This window comes from Tyto alba, unplaced genomic scaffold (genome assembly GCF_018691265.1).
Source record: "Tyto alba isolate M040663 unplaced genomic scaffold, T.alba_DEE_v4.0 Super-Scaffold_12, whole genome shotgun sequence".
In the NCBI taxonomy this organism is placed as follows: domain Eukaryota; kingdom Metazoa; phylum Chordata; class Aves; order Strigiformes; family Tytonidae; genus Tyto; species Tyto alba.
In genome coordinates, this window is record NW_024881274.1 from 2,390,511 (window position 1) to 2,407,707 (window position 17,197).

At 49.6% G+C, this 17,197-nt stretch overlaps 1 protein-coding gene across 3 annotated transcripts in view; it reads right to left on the minus strand.

Annotated features, from left to right (window-relative positions):
- ASIC2 (acid sensing ion channel subunit 2) overlaps positions 1-17,197 on the minus strand; it is a 507,564-nt gene that overhangs the window by 11,313 nt on the left and 479,054 nt on the right. For all 3 annotated transcript variants that reach the window (XR_004409049.2, XM_033006339.2, XM_042787473.1), the window contains exon 3: positions 11,032-11,159. Coding sequence is in view for 2 of the 3 variants with exons in the window: in XM_033006339.2 (XP_032862230.1) it covers positions 11,032-11,159 (128 nt within the window). In the remaining variant the exon portion in view is untranslated. The remainder of the gene's footprint in view (positions 1-11,031; positions 11,160-17,197) is intronic.

Here is a 17,197-nt window from a genome sequence, read left to right on the forward strand (position 1 = left end):
CTGCAGCAACTCCTCCTCACAAGTCCCACTGCCCGTCACCACGTCCCTTCTTAAATACGTTATCGCAGAGGCGCAGCCGATTGGCTCAATTTCCCAAACAGAAGTGGAGCTGACGTGGAGCTGGGGGAACTTTGAGAAGCTTCTCACAGGGGGCCGCCCCGATAGCCCCCTCCCCTGCCACCAAAAAACTCCACCACTCACTCAACCCAGGACACCCCACCAGCCAGGAATCACCAGCTCCCTCCCACTGCTCCTGTGAGCAGCAAACCTGGTCTCACGTGCCAACGAGACAGAAAACTTTGTAGTGACGTTCAGCCATAGCAGATCTGCGTGGTCTGCTCAGCGCCTCTGCATCCTGGTGCGCACAAGGGAAGCAACGGGATGCTATGCACACCGGAGCTGGCTTCGCCCCCGGGTGCCCGGGCTGCTTGCTGAAGGACGTGAGCTCAGGCATTCCCAAAATCAGCCTAAACCCATGCTGCTGCTCAAGCTTTGGAAAGCAATAGCAGTGAGAGCCATTCAGCTGCTTGGCGAGACACGCGCAGATCTCTGTGCTCAGTGAGTCCAATGTGAAGAGCAGACAATATCCACATCAGGTGTGAAGATGCAGCAAGTGACGGAGGGATCCCATCTGCAGGGACCAGCTGAGGCATCACAGGGAGAAAAACCCATTCCCAGCAAACGCAGCACCCTTCAAGGAACAGGCCTGGCCCTGAACGGGATGGTTTTGAAAGTCAGCAAAGCAGCACCTTGGAATGAAATTATCAAGAGTGTCTTTGTGACAATAGCAAAATCCTGTCTGAAGGGGACCTTTTCTCATTTGCTTTACACTTGCAATATAATAGAGTACCAGATGCCATCATTTAGTCATCCGCGGTGGAGAAAAGGGCCCATATGTTGCACGTTGTATGATAAAGGAGAATAAATAATTGCAGTCTCAGATGGTATCATCTCTCTTCTAGGCAGAGCTACACACAAATCTTTTAAGCCCTTTAAATTTTATTCTGAATGTAGGTGACAGGATCAGAAAACGATGGAGTCGCCAACAGATATTTAGCTTACACACTTTTTTGCTTAGCCAGCATTGGATTTGAGCCACAGTGCTCGTGAACTGGCACCACGTCTGCAGGAGGAACATGAGCTGAATGATTAATTAAATCCTAATCAATGCAACTTCATTAACAGTGTTAGGGCCCGTTTTGTAGCCAGGACGATGAGCACTGACTACCCCTGTGCCACGAAGCAAAGCTGGTTTGCATTTCCCCAAAAGCATGGCATTCCTTGGGGATTTGCTGCCTTGCCACACACACACGCCTGCATGCCTACACTTGCACACGCAGAAGTGTGCACGTATAATTCACTTTTCTCCGGCTTCCTAAACGTGGAATAGGTGCAACGCACCTGCCCTGCTACATGCCAAGACTTTTGCTCTCCCCACCACTCTCCAACTACCTGACAATTAAGAGCAGGAACACCCTCTTGGTACATTTAACAGTGGTGGAGGTTTTTTTGCTCTGCAGTATAAAGGCTTTCTCTGTTTTGGAGAAAAGCATGTCATGTCTGGGACCAACAGGAGACTCCAGGGAAGCTCGTATTTTTACTTTTTAAAGGAAATTTCCCCAGAGAAACTCCTAGCCATGGAACAGAGCCACAGGCACCTCAGTGCTGCCTTCTTTTATATTAATTCCTACCTCTTACAGCTCTGTATCACAGGGCAGGGATTTCTTGCTGCTGGCTGTGCCTCCGAGCAGAGCCCTGAGATGCGGTAGCTGTAACCAAAGCATCTCCCACACCCGGGGGACCGGCACCGGGAATCCGCACGCCTCCCCGTCCATCACCAGCTCAGTGGAAAGCAGCACTGCAGCAAGGGCTCATTTAAAGTGTGACAGGCAAATCTGTGCTTCTTCCTTACAGGGACGATTTCAGAGACAAACCTCCCTGGGCTGGCAGGGTTGGACCCTCCCTCCCTTGAGCAAGTCAATGAACTCTCTCCAAGGGGCTCATCAAGGGCTATTACCTGGAGCCTCCATGGTAATTACAGCTTGAAAGGCTCATTGCTTCCCTCGTGCTCTGTAATTTGCAATCAGAAGCAAACTCTCTTCTGATCAGCAGCCAGATACGGATGTGGGACCTCTCCGGAGGGAGAAGGCACATCACTAGGGATGGGGCTCTGCAGAGAGTAAGGGAGCCACCTTTCCCAGATCCTGACTCAACATCCAATGGTAATTTGGTCCCAGGAAAGCTCCCTTCGCCCTTCCCAGGTGGGTTTGGTTAGCAGGCACCAACGCACCAAGTCTCTGATGTAGTCAGCTCTTGTTCTAGCTTTTATTTCCAATTATTTCTGAAGGCAGCTGCTCTGTTACTGTCTGTGTTTGAAGCCACAGCAGCATCGCTCGCAGGTACGAGGCGACTGCCAGGACCGCTGGGTCGCATCCTCTGAAATGCCCCGTTATTCTTCAAAGAGCAGACTATCCAGCCCCAGGGCTGGGTATGGCTGTACCCATCAAACAGTGCACCTTGCAGTAAAAAACTTAAGCCAAGGGGACAAGCTCTTTGCAGCCCACGGTGTGTTTACTGCTCTGAAGTGCAATGGAGCAGGATCCCAAGGTTCTTCCCTCCAGCCTCTGTGGCTTCTCCCCCTGCAGACCAGCCCCATCCCTGCTGCTGCTGCTGCTCCTGCCTTGGCACAGGAGTCCCAGTGCCCTGCAAGTTAAAGCAATGGTGAACCCATCCAGAAAAAGCATCCCTCCTTAACCCCCTCCTCGCCAAACCGTGCGCTTTCTCCAGGCTGCAACCTCAAGCAAACCTTTTACATACAAAGCGCTCAGCCCCAGAGAGCTGCCCAAGCAACTCATTTTCGACATTTGACATTTGAATTTCTTGCCCATGATGCTAACGAGGCCACAGCATCTCCTGGAAGAGCGCATGGGGCAGCTGAGCCTGCCTCCCTAGCCAGCAAACAGGAGCGCGTGTGACAGAGCAATCCTGCAGACCGTGGCTGCATAAACGCTGTAAGCAGGGGAGATGCTAATTGGATTTGATTCTTCTCCCCTGCAGCCCCTCCTGGGAAATGTGTAGCCACATCTCCTCTTGTGAGAATCGCTTTCCCCTCTTACAGATGCTAATTTGGGGTTGGCTGGAGGGCTCCGGAGTGGGACCAGTGGAAGCCGCCCAAGGATGCTGAGCTGCTCCCCTCCACCCTGCTCTGCTACCACCAGAGACAAACTATTTTTCTTTGAAGCTGGAGGGGAAAAAAAAATAAAAGCAAAAGGAAAAGCAGGGGAAAAGGCAGCACGGACACTTTCTGCCCTCAGTTCCTGCAAGAGAGTAGCACTGAGCTCTAATTCTGCACCGCTGCTGTGGCAGCTTTCCAAGGGCTGCCCGCACATACCCCTCCCTGGCACTGCGTGGTCTCACGCCTATAGAAATTCAGCTTTAACTTCTAATTGAGGTTGACAAAATCGCGCCCTTACGCTTTCACAATCGTTAATACTTAATTAATTAATGAAATGTTTTTTAAATTCTCTTGATCCTGGCTATTAGGGATTACTACAATCAGTCACAAACTGGCAGGCGCCGAAAGGAAAAGGAACAAATTGACTTGTCTCCTTCAAAGCAGCATGGATCTTGCTTGCCCAAAACGCAAGGAAAGGAAGGGCTTCTCTCGGCAAACTGGGCAGGGGGTGTTCAGCGCAGCCTCCTCCCTGTCGCAGCCCTTTTTCCCTTTTTCCTGGCCACGCTGCTGCCCTTCACGCGCTGCTCTTGGCCCTGAGCCTCCTGATAACTGCCAACATCTGTTTGCAGCCAGAGAGTTGGGTTTTTTTTAATTTAAGTGGTATCTCTGTTTTTTTTTTTTTTTTTTTTTTCTGCATGCTTAATTTTATGCAACAGGGAAGATGCAGAAACACAGTGGAGATGTTTCCAGCATGAGGTTGGGGCAGTTTCAGCCCAGTTTGCATCTGGGCTTTGCAATGAATCTGGCTTTGGGGATGTATTCTGCATCCGCTCTGGGATACAGCTCAGCCCCTCTCCTGCCTCCTCCGCATGCGGGTCCCTACCCGATGCCACCAAACTTCGGGCAGCGATCAGCAAGGAGGGATGTAAACCTCTCCCTGAACATTGCAAAATATAGACGGAGTGTGTTTGCATTTGCTCCAAATGAAATAATATCCAGAAACCTCCATTCTTTAATGAGACATCAAATAGCATCGACTTAATAGAATTTCAATCCCAGGCAGCTTTAGCGCTTGTAAAATGCTTAAAAAGCTCAGCGTACACACAGTTCATCTGCACTGTCTCCCAGTTAATGATGCTGGAAGTTGTCTATCTGCCATCTCCCTTTGCTGTGCTGGGTGTGATTGTTCCTTCCCATTCGATTCACACAAACATCAAAGTTGTTATCTTTAAGGACAAGAGCTTAACCCTTCCAGCACCTGGAAGGTCCCCCCAGAGCAGAACTCAGACAAGTTATACAGCCCATGAGTCCCCAGGTGCTGGAGGTGAGTAGGCATCAGAAGGGAAACATGATTTTGGAGCTCCAGGCTCCTCCAGGTCCCAGTTTCCTTGGAAATAATTTTAAAAATCAAATAGCAATATTGAAATGTCCTGTGGCTCCCCCAAAAATAGAGGGCAGCCCCTTCTGAACCTCATCCTGGGTTTGCTCCCAGGGCCCGTTGGACGGCCGTTCCCCATGTTTGCTGCACTGTCTACAACTCGCTTCTAACTCCCCCCTAAGTGAGTTGTACCCTTTGCTCACATGCAAACTCTGTCTTAAATTGCAAAAAACTTTGCCCTCTCCCTCCTGGTCACCTCCTTGGTATATCTGCAGGCAGCAGGTGTTCCCCCTCATTCTGCCAGACACCGTTGGCTGTATTTGTTGGGCGATATTGGTCAAACTCTTACAGAGGTGCCCGAGCTGGGGGGTTGCACAGTGGGAGCTGGACACTCTGAAGCTCTTCTGTCCTCAGTGAGCAGCTTTCCATCTTTTTTAAAGAAGCCTATTACCCATATAATATGGTGAAGGGTTAGCAGGAGCACCCAAATCATTACTTCATCTACATCCCTGAAGTTTTCTCTTTCTGACCTCCTCCCTAAGAGAGCCCTTTCCAATCTCTGCCCATTCAGACGTACCATTCCTGGCCCTGACTCATTTCCATCACTTGCTTCCAAACCCATTTTCTTCTGTATCCTTTTACAAACAGGCTGATTCACTCCTCATGCTGTTTTCCAAGCAAAACCACTCCGCTGTCCTACAAAAACAGCCATGCAATCGTTTTCTTACATTTCCTGCTTTAATCTGCTCCTGTGCAATGAAGTTTTCCATGCGGCTGGCCACTGCTGCCTGCCAGTTTTGCTTCTCGTTGTTAAATGAATGCAGAGTCTGATGATATACTGGAGGAAATCAACTGGGAGAGTGTGTGGGACTGAAGGAAACAAAAAGAAATCAGAGAGTGAATGTTTTTCCAGGAGGAGGTGTAAGACTGTAGGTAGGAGAAGATGCTCTGAGCAAGGGTTAGGAAACATGGGAAATGCTATTTAATTGCTCCTAATTTTCAAATACTGCTGCCTACACCCTGTTTGAAAATGTGGGTTTCAGAGCAATTGCTGTCAGACCCCGAGTCCTGTTTTCCTACCTCTGTAATTACACTTTTGATACTGCAGTTGTTGGTAGCTGATGCTCTCTGTCCCATGCAAGCATTATGAAGGGATGAGTCTCCAAGGCACACTAGAGCCCTATTAAACAATATTGCTCCATCTTTGAACCTGTTGCTTAATTGAAGCCTCTTAAATTTTTATTGCCAAGTTGGCAGAAATTGCCATTTTTAGTGCGCTTTTCATCTTCTCTAACGTGCTGTGCTGGTGGCATAGCGGGGAGCAGCCGAGCTGGGGAAGTAACATTATTTGATCCCATCCGTTATGGGAGAGGCTCAAGTGATGCTGCCGAGATGCAGTGAAGATGCTGTAAAACCCAGCTGGGAAAAGGGGATTAAAAGGAGCCAAATGCAGGAGGAATTTATCCTCCTCCAGGGGATCAGCCCTCCAAAATATAATTTCCAGTGTGCTCACCCATGCCTTGGTGCCATGGTCTGGTGCAGGGGTTTGGGGGGATACTGCAGCCTCCCCAAGGCCACACACAACACAAGGTCTGGAAAGGCTTGTTATAGCACAAGGCTCACCCGAAAGAGCCAGGAAAAGGGAAAAATTGAGGTGGAACCCTCCAAAGCCGGGAGTGGTGGGAGCTGAAGGGCACTGGCCTATTTGAGGTGGTCCTGCCCTCCCTTGGGACCTGTCTGGGGGGTGATGGCACGGCGTGCCCCGAGCCAGCTCCTGCACAGCTCAGGGCTTTGCCCGTTGTGCTGGTTTTGTCTGGGACAGAGTTAATTTTCTTCACAGTAGCTAGTATGGGGCTCTGTTCTGGATTTGTGCTGAAAACAGTGTTGATAACACAGCTGAGCAGCACTTACACAGGGCCCAGACTTTTTCTGCTCCTCACCCCACCCCACCAGCGAGTGGCTGGGGGGCACAAGGAGCTGAGGGGGGGGACACAGCCGGGACAGCTGACCCCAACTGACCCCGGGGACATCCCGGACCGTATGGCGTCATGCTCAGCATATAGAGCTGGGGGGGGAAGGGGGACACGGAGGGGGATGCTCGGAGTGATGGCGTTTGTCTCCCCAGGTGACCGTTACGTGTGATGGAGCCCGGCTGTCCTGGGGACGCTGAGCCTGCCTGCGATGGGGAGGGGTGAAGGCATTCCTTCTTTTGCTTTCCTTGCACACACGGCTTTTGCTTTACCTATTAAACTGTCTTTATCTCAACCCATGGGATTTCTCATTTTCATTCTTCCGATCCTCTCCCCGATCCCACCGGGGGGGGGGGTGACTGAGCAGCTGGGTGGGGGTTAGCTGCCGGCTGGCACACCCATTCATGGGAAAACAAACCTTATTCAGCAATTGCCATGGAAACTGCTCCCCTGCATGGCTGGAGCATCTCTTGCTGCAAGGTGCCATGGGGACCTTGGCTCGCTCTCCCCACCTAAAATGGTGTGAAAACCCCAGAAAACAGCAGCTATGGTCTCACATGTCCATGTAAAGCATTCCAGATCCTTTCACGTTGCATTCAGACACAACCACTGCCATGGTGTACAGAAAGGCTCCCAGAGAGGATGTTTTCCACTGTCTCCATCAAGACACTCTTGTTTTAATTGCAACTGTCCATCATGCGCTGCCTTCTCCTGCACCACCTCCTGAGTCGCCTGAAGGACCTCAGTCCCAGCTCCCCTTAAACTTCAGGGGACCACTTTGGTCTGAGATTTCAGACAGAAAGCATCTCCCTTTAGGCATGAGTCTGCAGCAAAGCACCAGCTTGGCCGACATAACCCAACAACCATGTTTATGGAGGAAACCTCCTGCTGGCATTGTCTTTGCGGGGTTGCTTCTGCTGACTCAGCACGCACAGCTGATACATCTGCAAAGTCCCTCTTACAATGCTACTAGTGCAAACCAGCAGGACATCATTACTGCATTAATGATGCAGTTCCCAAACTGGTAAATGTATCTTAAAAGTGTCACTCTGCAGGAATCAGAGGGCTCAGCCACTGCAGATGGAGGAGAAAAGGTGATTTTGTTCCTTTTTTTAGGACTGACAGCTAATTTTAAAAGGAGATTTAATGAGGTCACATGCCATCACAGAACCAGAGTTTGCTTTCAACAAGGGGCTTTTGGAAAGCTCTTGGTATAAAGATCCAGATTTATCGCCCTGGCACCAAGATGCAAGGCCCCGCTTGAGCTAAGTGACTGCATACCTGGAAAGGCAGGAGATCAGTAAGAAAAGCCCAGTAAACACTCTCATTTCCAGACTGGGATGGGGGGACAAAGGGATAGAGTTGAGCATGGCCACACGGAATAGTAAGAGATCCAGAAATAAAGACACAAGCCTCTAACCGAGCCATGAATAAATCCTCTTCATCCCAAAGCCCATCTCAAAGACGCGCGGCGCCCACCATCGCCCCAAGGCAAGCCTGCCCAATTCCACACCTATTTTTTTTTTTTGTCACTGGGAGAAGTGCTTATAGCTAATACAGAGGCTGCTCTGAGCTGGGAGACATGAAACAACCTTCTCTTTATCTTTATTTCTATACTTCTCCAGCTGGAGGATTGTTGCATTTATGTTTCATGGCATAAAACACATGGTTAAGGACCCCAATAACTGGCCGGACTCAGTCCTTCAGGTGATGTTCAGGGGCTTTTCCACCTTTTGCTCTGACTGATTGAAGGAGCAGCACGTGCCTGCCCCAGATATAGAGATTCGGTTCTAAAAAAAGAAAGACCAGGGGTCTGAATAAAACATGTGCATTCAGGGCTTGAGAAGGTGGCTGATGCCCAGCCGGTCCCTGCAGTGTAATCAGAGGAGGCAGTAGCATGTGTATGTTGTAATGGTTGTAATTAGGTTAAAAAATTTATTTTATGGAGAGAAGGGATTGGGGTACACAGCATTGTCCAGGGAGCTGAATGCTGCTCCAGGCAGGCAGCTTGAAGAGCCCTCCAGGTCTCCTGGGTAAAGGCATCGCAGCCCGCAGTGTAATTTTAAACCAGTTACAGAATGTCCAGGCAGAAATGTGCCCTTCCCTCCCCCAGCACCAAAACTCTGCCAAAACCTGCAGAAGAGGGGACACGCTCAAGCTAAGAGTCATCTTCTACATCTTCCCTGCCTGGAAGGAGGGTTTTGGGGTGGGATGTTTTTTTTCCTTCTCTCTCAGCTGGGTGTCTTCCTGGTAGGAAATCTAATTTTTCAATGAAAATAATGAAATAATTAATGCTGCCAATGGGAGAGGGAAGATTTACAGCAGCTGTCTTAAAAGTCTCCAGCATTTACGCTGTTTCTATCTTAAAACAAAGTCCTTGAGATCCTCACTGCAGGCTCCCGCTCCCAGCCACGCTTCCAAATCTTGCTGAAGCCGGGATGTTTAAGGAAGACAAATCTTTCCAATTACCGCTCGCGCTGCCAGGCGACTTCGATTCGAGGAGGTGTTGCCAAACTCTTTCAGCATCAGGCGGCTGCACCGCACAGCCCGGTACCCTGCCCAGCACTGCCTGCCCAGTAACGAGGATGTAAACGGCTGGTGATGCCCTTCTCCACCGCCAGCCTCGGCATCACCGCCGTTAGCTTTTCTCCGGAGCTAATGTGGTCTCACTAAGGGGGTGCTGATCCTGCCAGAGGTATTTTTTGCAGCTGAGAATTTGCTAAACAAAAATCCTGCTCTTTGCTGCTGAGAAAAGAGGAGTGGGCTTCGCTCAAAGTCACGTGCGTGATGGGGATGGAGATGCAAGACCCCGACATGGGCTCCGCTGCTTCGACACCGATTTCCTCCGTCACCTTTGGCAAGTCACTTGTCCTTCCTGGGGTCACCCGGCACCTGCGAGCCGCCTGCCAGGCGCTGCTGTGGGGAGGGCTCCTGTTTGCAGCAATTATAGGGAATATCTGGCCCTAACCCCGGGGCTGTACCCGGGCCACACCGCTCCGTGCTGCGTATGCCCACAGCAGCTACGGGCATGGGCAGCATGTGGAGACCCCCAGACTGCTGCGTGAGATGACCAAGACATGAGAGATGACGGATAAGGCATTCAACGGCCGGTAATTCCTGTCAACAGTTCTGGTGCTAATTCATCAATTTTCCATTCTTCCAGTGTCTTTACCTTGCAGCATGCCCCATGTAACCAATGCCAAATGCTGCTGGGTCCCCCGGGGCTGCAGAAAACAGCTGTGGAGTGAGGTGAGGGTGCTGGGGATCTGTGGAAGGGCTTGTGTCAAGGGAACCAGCATGAAAATCACCCATGATGGGTTTCCAAGCCCGTTTCTGCTTTGGGCTCCAGCAGCTGCTGCTGCAGCCCCCGACGAGCCCTTTGCCTTCGCTGTCGCTAAGGTGTTACACTCCAGACAAGAGCCCTGCACACTAATAAAGCTGCTCATTTTCTCCAGCCCACCGGACTTCCCACAAGATATGAACTGACAACAGTGAAACATTTCTCTGCTTTAATTGAGAAGTTTCCACCTGGCGCTCGCCCACCGGGAACCCACACCGTTCGTTATCTCCTGGACGATTACACACAGGCGTGCCGTAACGAAGGAGAGAAGATCTGCATCCAGGCTTGCTGGAATGCAGCATCTTCAGGTGTATTTCGGTACTTGGTGGCCGTGGAGAGATGCCTTAATGATATATTTGGTGGCAAATTCTTCGCATTGCTCTGAGCTGAAGTGTAACAACTGCGGCTCTGATCTCCACAGAGGTTTAATCGGAGCAAACTCTCCAACAGCTTGTGTTCACTTTCCTCAACTTGATTTATGTCTCATTTGAGGTAGGATGAAAGAGCAGGGAGGAAAATGAAAGAAGCAATGAGGCAGGAGGACTCGGAATGAAAGCTCTGGGGCCAAGCTGGGGGAAAAAAATTATTCCGCTGGCCGGCTTCCTAAATGCCTAATCAGGATTTGGGTCTAACGATGCTACGTCACACCGCATCCATCCAGACCGTGATGATGTGCCACAGTCAGGACCCAGGGAGGGCGATGCATCCTGAGCCACGAGCATCCCACCACAGTTTATAATAAATATCACAACTATTTTTGTGCTACCTGAAAGGATTCACACTGATCTACATAATGAAACACTCTCCTCTTGTCTCTTTTTATATCCTTGGAGTGTGAGAGTCTTTTGGCAAAAAGCATCCTTTCTCTGTGGGTTGGAAGGTACCCAACACACTGAGCGGCTGCCACAGCTGAACCATAAGCACGGAAGAGCAAGGCAGGGAAATTACCAGAGATGAAGTCCTTTCTGTGGCCAAAATTTCAATGACTGTGGGCAATGCCTGGGAAGCAACGCTGAAAAAGCTGCCCTTGTCCCAACCGATTTGGAGCAAGGCATAAAAACAGCTACAAATGATAAAGGTGCCTCCCAAGGGGCATTGGTACGTAGAAGCAACCTCTCATACAGACCCACTGGAGGGTTCTTGGTGTGTAAATAAATTTAGGACTTACCCTTTGCTCTTGGGTGGCCACAAAGGTCTGGAATCCAGGGGCCACCCCAAACCCCAACTCCTGGACGAAGGGAGGCTCAGACTGGCTGTGGATCTGGACTTTGACTCCAGCCTCGAACGTTGTCTCCTCTGGAAGAAGAAAGGGGGAGGTCAGAGGGCTGTGATGGGTTGGAATGTGTCCATCTGCACGGGCGCGTTTGCCCCTCAGTGGGAAATTTTATCTGGTAAATCTGTGTTGCTCAAAAGCAGGAGATAAGCAGCTGGGAGTGCTCCACTTGGATGACCAGACTTCTGGGCACTGAGGAAGGGAACCCAGCAGCAGTGCTTGCCATGAGCAGAGCACACCCGGGACTCAGCCCAAATCACCACTGCCGCCCAACAGGACCAAGAGCATCTCCAGGCTCCTGCTCCTTACACCGCCGCCATTCCCAAGGGCTCACCCTCCCTGTAACACAGAGTTTCATGACTTCTCCAGCTTGGTCTGTGCTTCCAAGCTACAGAAAACAGGAGGTGACATCTACTTTCTAGATGATATTTAGTTACAGAATGCATTCCCGTATTACTAAAACAAATAAACTCTTCTTTCCCCCAACAGAGCTGTTTCCACTATCAGTAATGTCTCCAATGCTGAAAGCATGTGTGTACCCCACCTCTGCTGCCCCATCTCTGACACAGCCTGAGGCCACTTGGGAGAGAATATAGGTAATTAAATAACAAAAAAAGTGTGTCAAATTCAAAGGACTTCTTGTTTTTGGCTGCTGAAGTTGTTCCAGGCTGGACAAAGGCATTTGCAGCGCCTGGGTTCAGACACATCACTGAGTTTTGGGTGATGCGAAGTTTCCACATCCCAAATTTATGCTGAATACCAAGTAAGTTGAGGTCAGTCCCCCTCCTCCACTAGAAGCCAAAACCAATCCAAAAGAGACTTTCTGAAGCGGAATTAATGGGATGCAAATCAGACCTGAGTGTGGTATATGAGCACTTTGGTCTCCTCTTATCACAGAGGCATCTTCACACAGCTGGGGTGTGTAACCTTTCTCTCTTTAGTATTGCTGCTACGGTCTCACATCTCAACAAACTAGAGGGAGCATATGGGACTAAAGGGTGGGAGCTGATTTGCTAAGGAAATTGTTAACTATGCATAATTTGGCCTAAAAACTGAGATACCCACTAATATGAATCCATGCCTGTGGCCAGCAATGCCACCTCCACATCTAAAGAGCTTCTGTTGAAAGATGAATCACTCCTTATTTTCTTACTATTCCTTGGTCTTTTTCTACTATTTTGTTATGTATTTCAATTTTTAACAATACCTTTTCAGTATTCAACCTGAAGCACTGATAGAAACACAGTACCAAGGAATCAGAGCCGCAGAGCTGTTACACCAGGGGCTGCACAAAGACATGCAGCAGGAAACAGCAAAAGACACCAGACCATGGGACGATATGGGCAGAGAAGGAAAAGGGTAGAATAAGGGGGATACTGGATGACATGAGGTTTACAGATTTCAAGAACCCATTGCTTAAGAGGGTGCAACTCTGCTGACTCAGTCGGACAGCAAAGGGATCAGCCCTCCTCTCCCAAGAGGACTGTCTTGGACACTGCTCATCCGGTAGCTCCCAAGGCAAATGAAGCCAGAGGCTGCACGGGTGGGAATGGGCTTTTGCATGGATTTGTCCGGCTAAAGATGAGCACCCCCAGTGCTCAGCTCTACTCCTTTAGAGCTCACCATCCTCCGAGGCTCCTACACTCAGCTAGGCAAAGTCACAACCAAACCGATCAAGTGTTGGTCCAAGAAGGTTGGACCAGAGACTCTGGAGACCCTCGGCCAGACACGCTGCTGACACCTTCATCCCCTGCTGAAAAAACAAACCCTCCCTGCCAACCACAAACCAAACCAAAGCCCCACTCCGACAGCAAGGCTGCTTTACATGTTAGCTATGCAAAGCTTCCTGCTCTGCACCTGCGGCAACGTGCCTACCAGCAGCATCTCCACACCTCAAGCATTTGATGTCAACAGCCTTTTCAGAATGAGCAGCTGGAGCAGGCTATTAATATTTAACCTTTTAAAGCCCAGCTTTTCTATCTAAGGCACAGGAGAACAGTTTGAACATAAACAGGAGTTATTAAAACAGTTAACTCCCCAGGCCTTGCACTCTTCTGTGAAATTCTGGGGTGGCATCAAGCTCTCCACACGCTTGGTTGGGGCTCAGCTCCAACCAGCTGGAGTTGGACTTTTAACCAAGCAAGGGATGTATTGATCTGCAAGGCTCAGTCTTGAACACTTGTCTCCGGTGCCCACGCTAATCTGCCTGCCTTTGCATTGGCTCCGTGGCTCTCCACGCAAGCTAATTATTTATTTTTGCTTCCTTGTGACAAAAGTGCTTTCGGTATCTAAGTAACGTCACGATTTATGGCACAGAACATTGCTATTGCACGGGGTGGCACGTGGTGGCACGCAGTGGATGCAGAGCATCTCCTCCGAATCCCGTGTTGGTGGGATACTGGCACAGGGAGTATGAGTTTATTTTGGCTTTTCCCTACGCTGAAGCCTCCCAGAGTGAGATTGGCACTGACCACCCTTGCTTCTGGCCTCTACTTCTGCTCAAGACCCAACAACCATGACCTGAATCACTCCCCACCATCATCCCATGATGGGGGCTACTGCAAGCAACACAACCCTATTCCTGGGACCCACCATGACAAAAACTTGCCCTGCTTTTGCCTTCCTCAGCCATAACTGGGCTCCCCTTGCTCCAAGAGATGTCAGATGGATGTTGACACGTCCAAGCTCTCTTGCTGTCTGCTCATGCCCTGCATTTGCCCGCCCATGGGGGTCCCATTTGAGGGTCTCCACCCTGCCAACACCTCCCCAGCACCGACCCACCGAACCCCCCCCCGAGCACTGAGGGTCAAGCCAGCTTTCCCCAAAACCTTTGGCAATGCAGTGTCCCCAGCCAACCTCACCACTGCTCAACAGCACCGCAGCAGCCCTGGGCCCCGCAGCCGATTTGGCAGGCAGGTGCCCAAGCCCCATGGGCGGACGCACACCAGAACAGGTTCAAACCCCCTCCCGAGCACCCACCAACTCCTCTAATTTCAATCCCGTTCCTGTTATTCCCACACGACGCCCACTCCTACCGATCCCACCCGGCTCCATTGCTTTGCCTGGTGTTGATCCCCTTCCAACACTTCAGAGGAGATACCATATGCTGCCTTCAGTAATTACCTGACAAGTTGGAGAAAAAAGCTTCTATTTAGTCTAACTTGTTGGGAAACGGGAACTGTTTTGTCGAAACATTTTCCATCCGAAGTTACTCTGCCCGTTTCCGCACCTGCCCTGGGTCTGCTCAGCTCTGATTTAATTCCACGTATTTCCCATGACCGGGTGCTGTGCCCGGGTCCATCTGTGGGTAAACCCCTGTACATCCATATCAAGCAAATAACATATAGCCCGCAAGTACCCATAAGAGACTCAAAAGCAACAGGTTTTGTAATTTTAAATAGAAAATCCTGGCATGTAGCCAGTTGTAATCACAGACGGGGAGGGGAAGGCATTTTCTACACCACAGAAGAAACTTTGATTTTAAAACACACAGTTATAAATTTTCATCATTGATAATAACAAGAAGAGCAAAATAAACAGCAGTTTTTTAGAAAAGCTGCCAAAAGCCAGGCAGCATTCATTGTTTTTCCTGCAAGAAACACATGCGAGGATGAAACCATAAACATGAAACTGGCTTTGAAAAACTGTCACTTCTCCTAAAAATTCATTTTCCACAAAATAGCCATTTTCCACTACAAGAGAAAAATTAAAAGGCCAGCTGCAAACCCCTTTGATGGAATATGCCTAGACCAGCCCTCATTAGCTGTATCTTAAATGTTTCCTAGGTCCCAAGTGGAGCTGTGAAACATTAGTGTGGGTTAAATATTTGCTGCAAACATAAAGAAAAGGAAGGTCTCATAGGAGCCAGAAGCTCAAGATCGTCCAGTTTTGGGTGCATTTAGCTTGCTAACATGAATGTCCCTGGGGAGAGCAAATGTAAAAAGGCTCTGTGGCAAACCCTGGGTCTCAGGGGCTGTCCAAGATGGGAGAGGTGCAGCCAGGGCTGTGAACATCCACAGACACATTCCTGCCATGGTTTTGCCAGTTTTTGCAGTTTTAGCATCATTTTGAATGGCTTTTTCTAGGGGTACCTCCTGAAGGCATGGGGCTGACAGTCCAGGATGTTGCTGCTGTTTCGTTAAGCTTGTTTCTTGCAACCACCCATCAACGGGATGAAAAACAACCCTGAAACCCCTTTAACTGGCTCAGATGCCAGAAAAACTTTCAAAATAAATTCCAGTGACCTGGGGTTTGGTTTGTATCTTATGTTTTTTAAACTAACTTCATGATGGTGCCCAACCACAGACCATCATTCAACCTCCAGTCCCACTTTTCAGAAGACAGTGATTGTAAATTTGTTTCTTAGTACATCCCAGGTTGAGAATGGAGCAAAAACTCCTTGATAATTGCATTTTTAAATACATAATATACATTACTATACAGAGGACAGTGTTTCCAAACAAATCCTGAGCTGCTCTTTTCACTAAAGGATTAGAGTAGCGTTAATTAAATTGGGGATTAATTCAGCATGTGCTTCAAGCTGGCTGCAGAGTATTATATGTTGCAGATTGCACAGCTTTCTATTCCTGGAGTTGGCTTTCCATGACTTCGTTGAAGCTTTCTGCTGAGAGTATCGCTTGAAAAATCTTAACAAAGCTCCAGCTGACTGTACGCTTGGGTGCGGGCTACAAAGTTCATCCCTGTGAATATGCAAGAAGCTGCAATTAAAATAAGAGATGCTGGCAAAGGCACGGAGCTACTCTTCTCCCTCTACCTTATTATGTCCAAAGTGATCCACTTCTCTCTGGCAATTAACATCTGAAGCCATGCTTGGCACTAATTTATTGGGAACTGAAGATGCACTCTGAGTCACGGGTCATTTCTAGCTGGAGCCGTCACCTGCCAGCTCTGCCGACAGCAGAAGATATTCCTGCTCAGAGAAAATTGAAGCAGATCCCACACAGCTCAATCTGAGAAAAGTAAATGATATTTTCTCACCTGGTCCCCGTAACGACTGTATTAGAAGGTGGCTTGGAAGTTTATTTTAGGCAATAAGCTTTTTCCTGTGCTAAGCAAAAGTAAGCACAGAGCTGGGAGGCTTGGGTTCTCCCCAGACTCTTCTTGTCATTTGCCTCAGTTTCCCCATCTGTAAAATGGGAGCGATGTTACTACTTAACTCATTGGGCTGGAAGAGTCACTGCTGCTTCTTCTACACCCTGCAAAGTGCAATTCAACACCACAGCGTATCACTGAGGTGCAAAGTCAGGGACTATCCCGAGGGGTCTGGGCAGCGCCAAGCGCAACATCTGGCAGGAAGCACAGATGTTCTTCCCCGTGCCAGCTGCACCGCGCCCGTGAAGGGAATGTTGAGCCCATGGTTTCTTGTCTCCCTCGGGGAGGAAGGCTCCCCAGGAGCAGGGGGGGGCTGCTGCACCAGCACAGACATGCCCAGAAGAAGCTGCGAGACGTCGAGGTTCATCTCTAGTTTTTATGCCATCCTTTGCTCCGTATCGCCATGGAAACAACACACATCAGAGCAAACGCTCCTCCACCTCCCGCCTCAGCCCCCGGGGTGGGCCGGCATCCCCAGCTCCGGGGCCGAGCACCCCGACTTGCTCTGGGTGTGCAAAATAGCACGACCACGGCCCCGCTTCCCACCAACACACTGACCCCCTAAATCCCCCCCTGCACGCCTCCCGTTTAGCTCGGCAGCGTGTGGGACCTGGCCGCGCGTCCTCAGATTACCCGCCGGGGTCTGGGCCTGCAGCTCAGCAGCTCCTGAGCACGTTGGGCTCATCACACCAGTGAGGCAGCCGGGACCCACAGCGACCTAGAGGACATGTTTTGTGGTCCCAGATCTGGGGAAGTCAGCTGCTGCTTCAACCAGACTATCTCTGTGCAGAAATCTTAAACAAATGCTTAACATTCACATTTTTCCTAGATGAAAATTTATAGATTAAAAAAAAAAAAAAACCAAACAAATCACCATGGAAACATAACTGTAAGAAAGCAAGACCCACAAGCCTACCACGAAAAAACGTGGAATTATAAAGAAACCAGT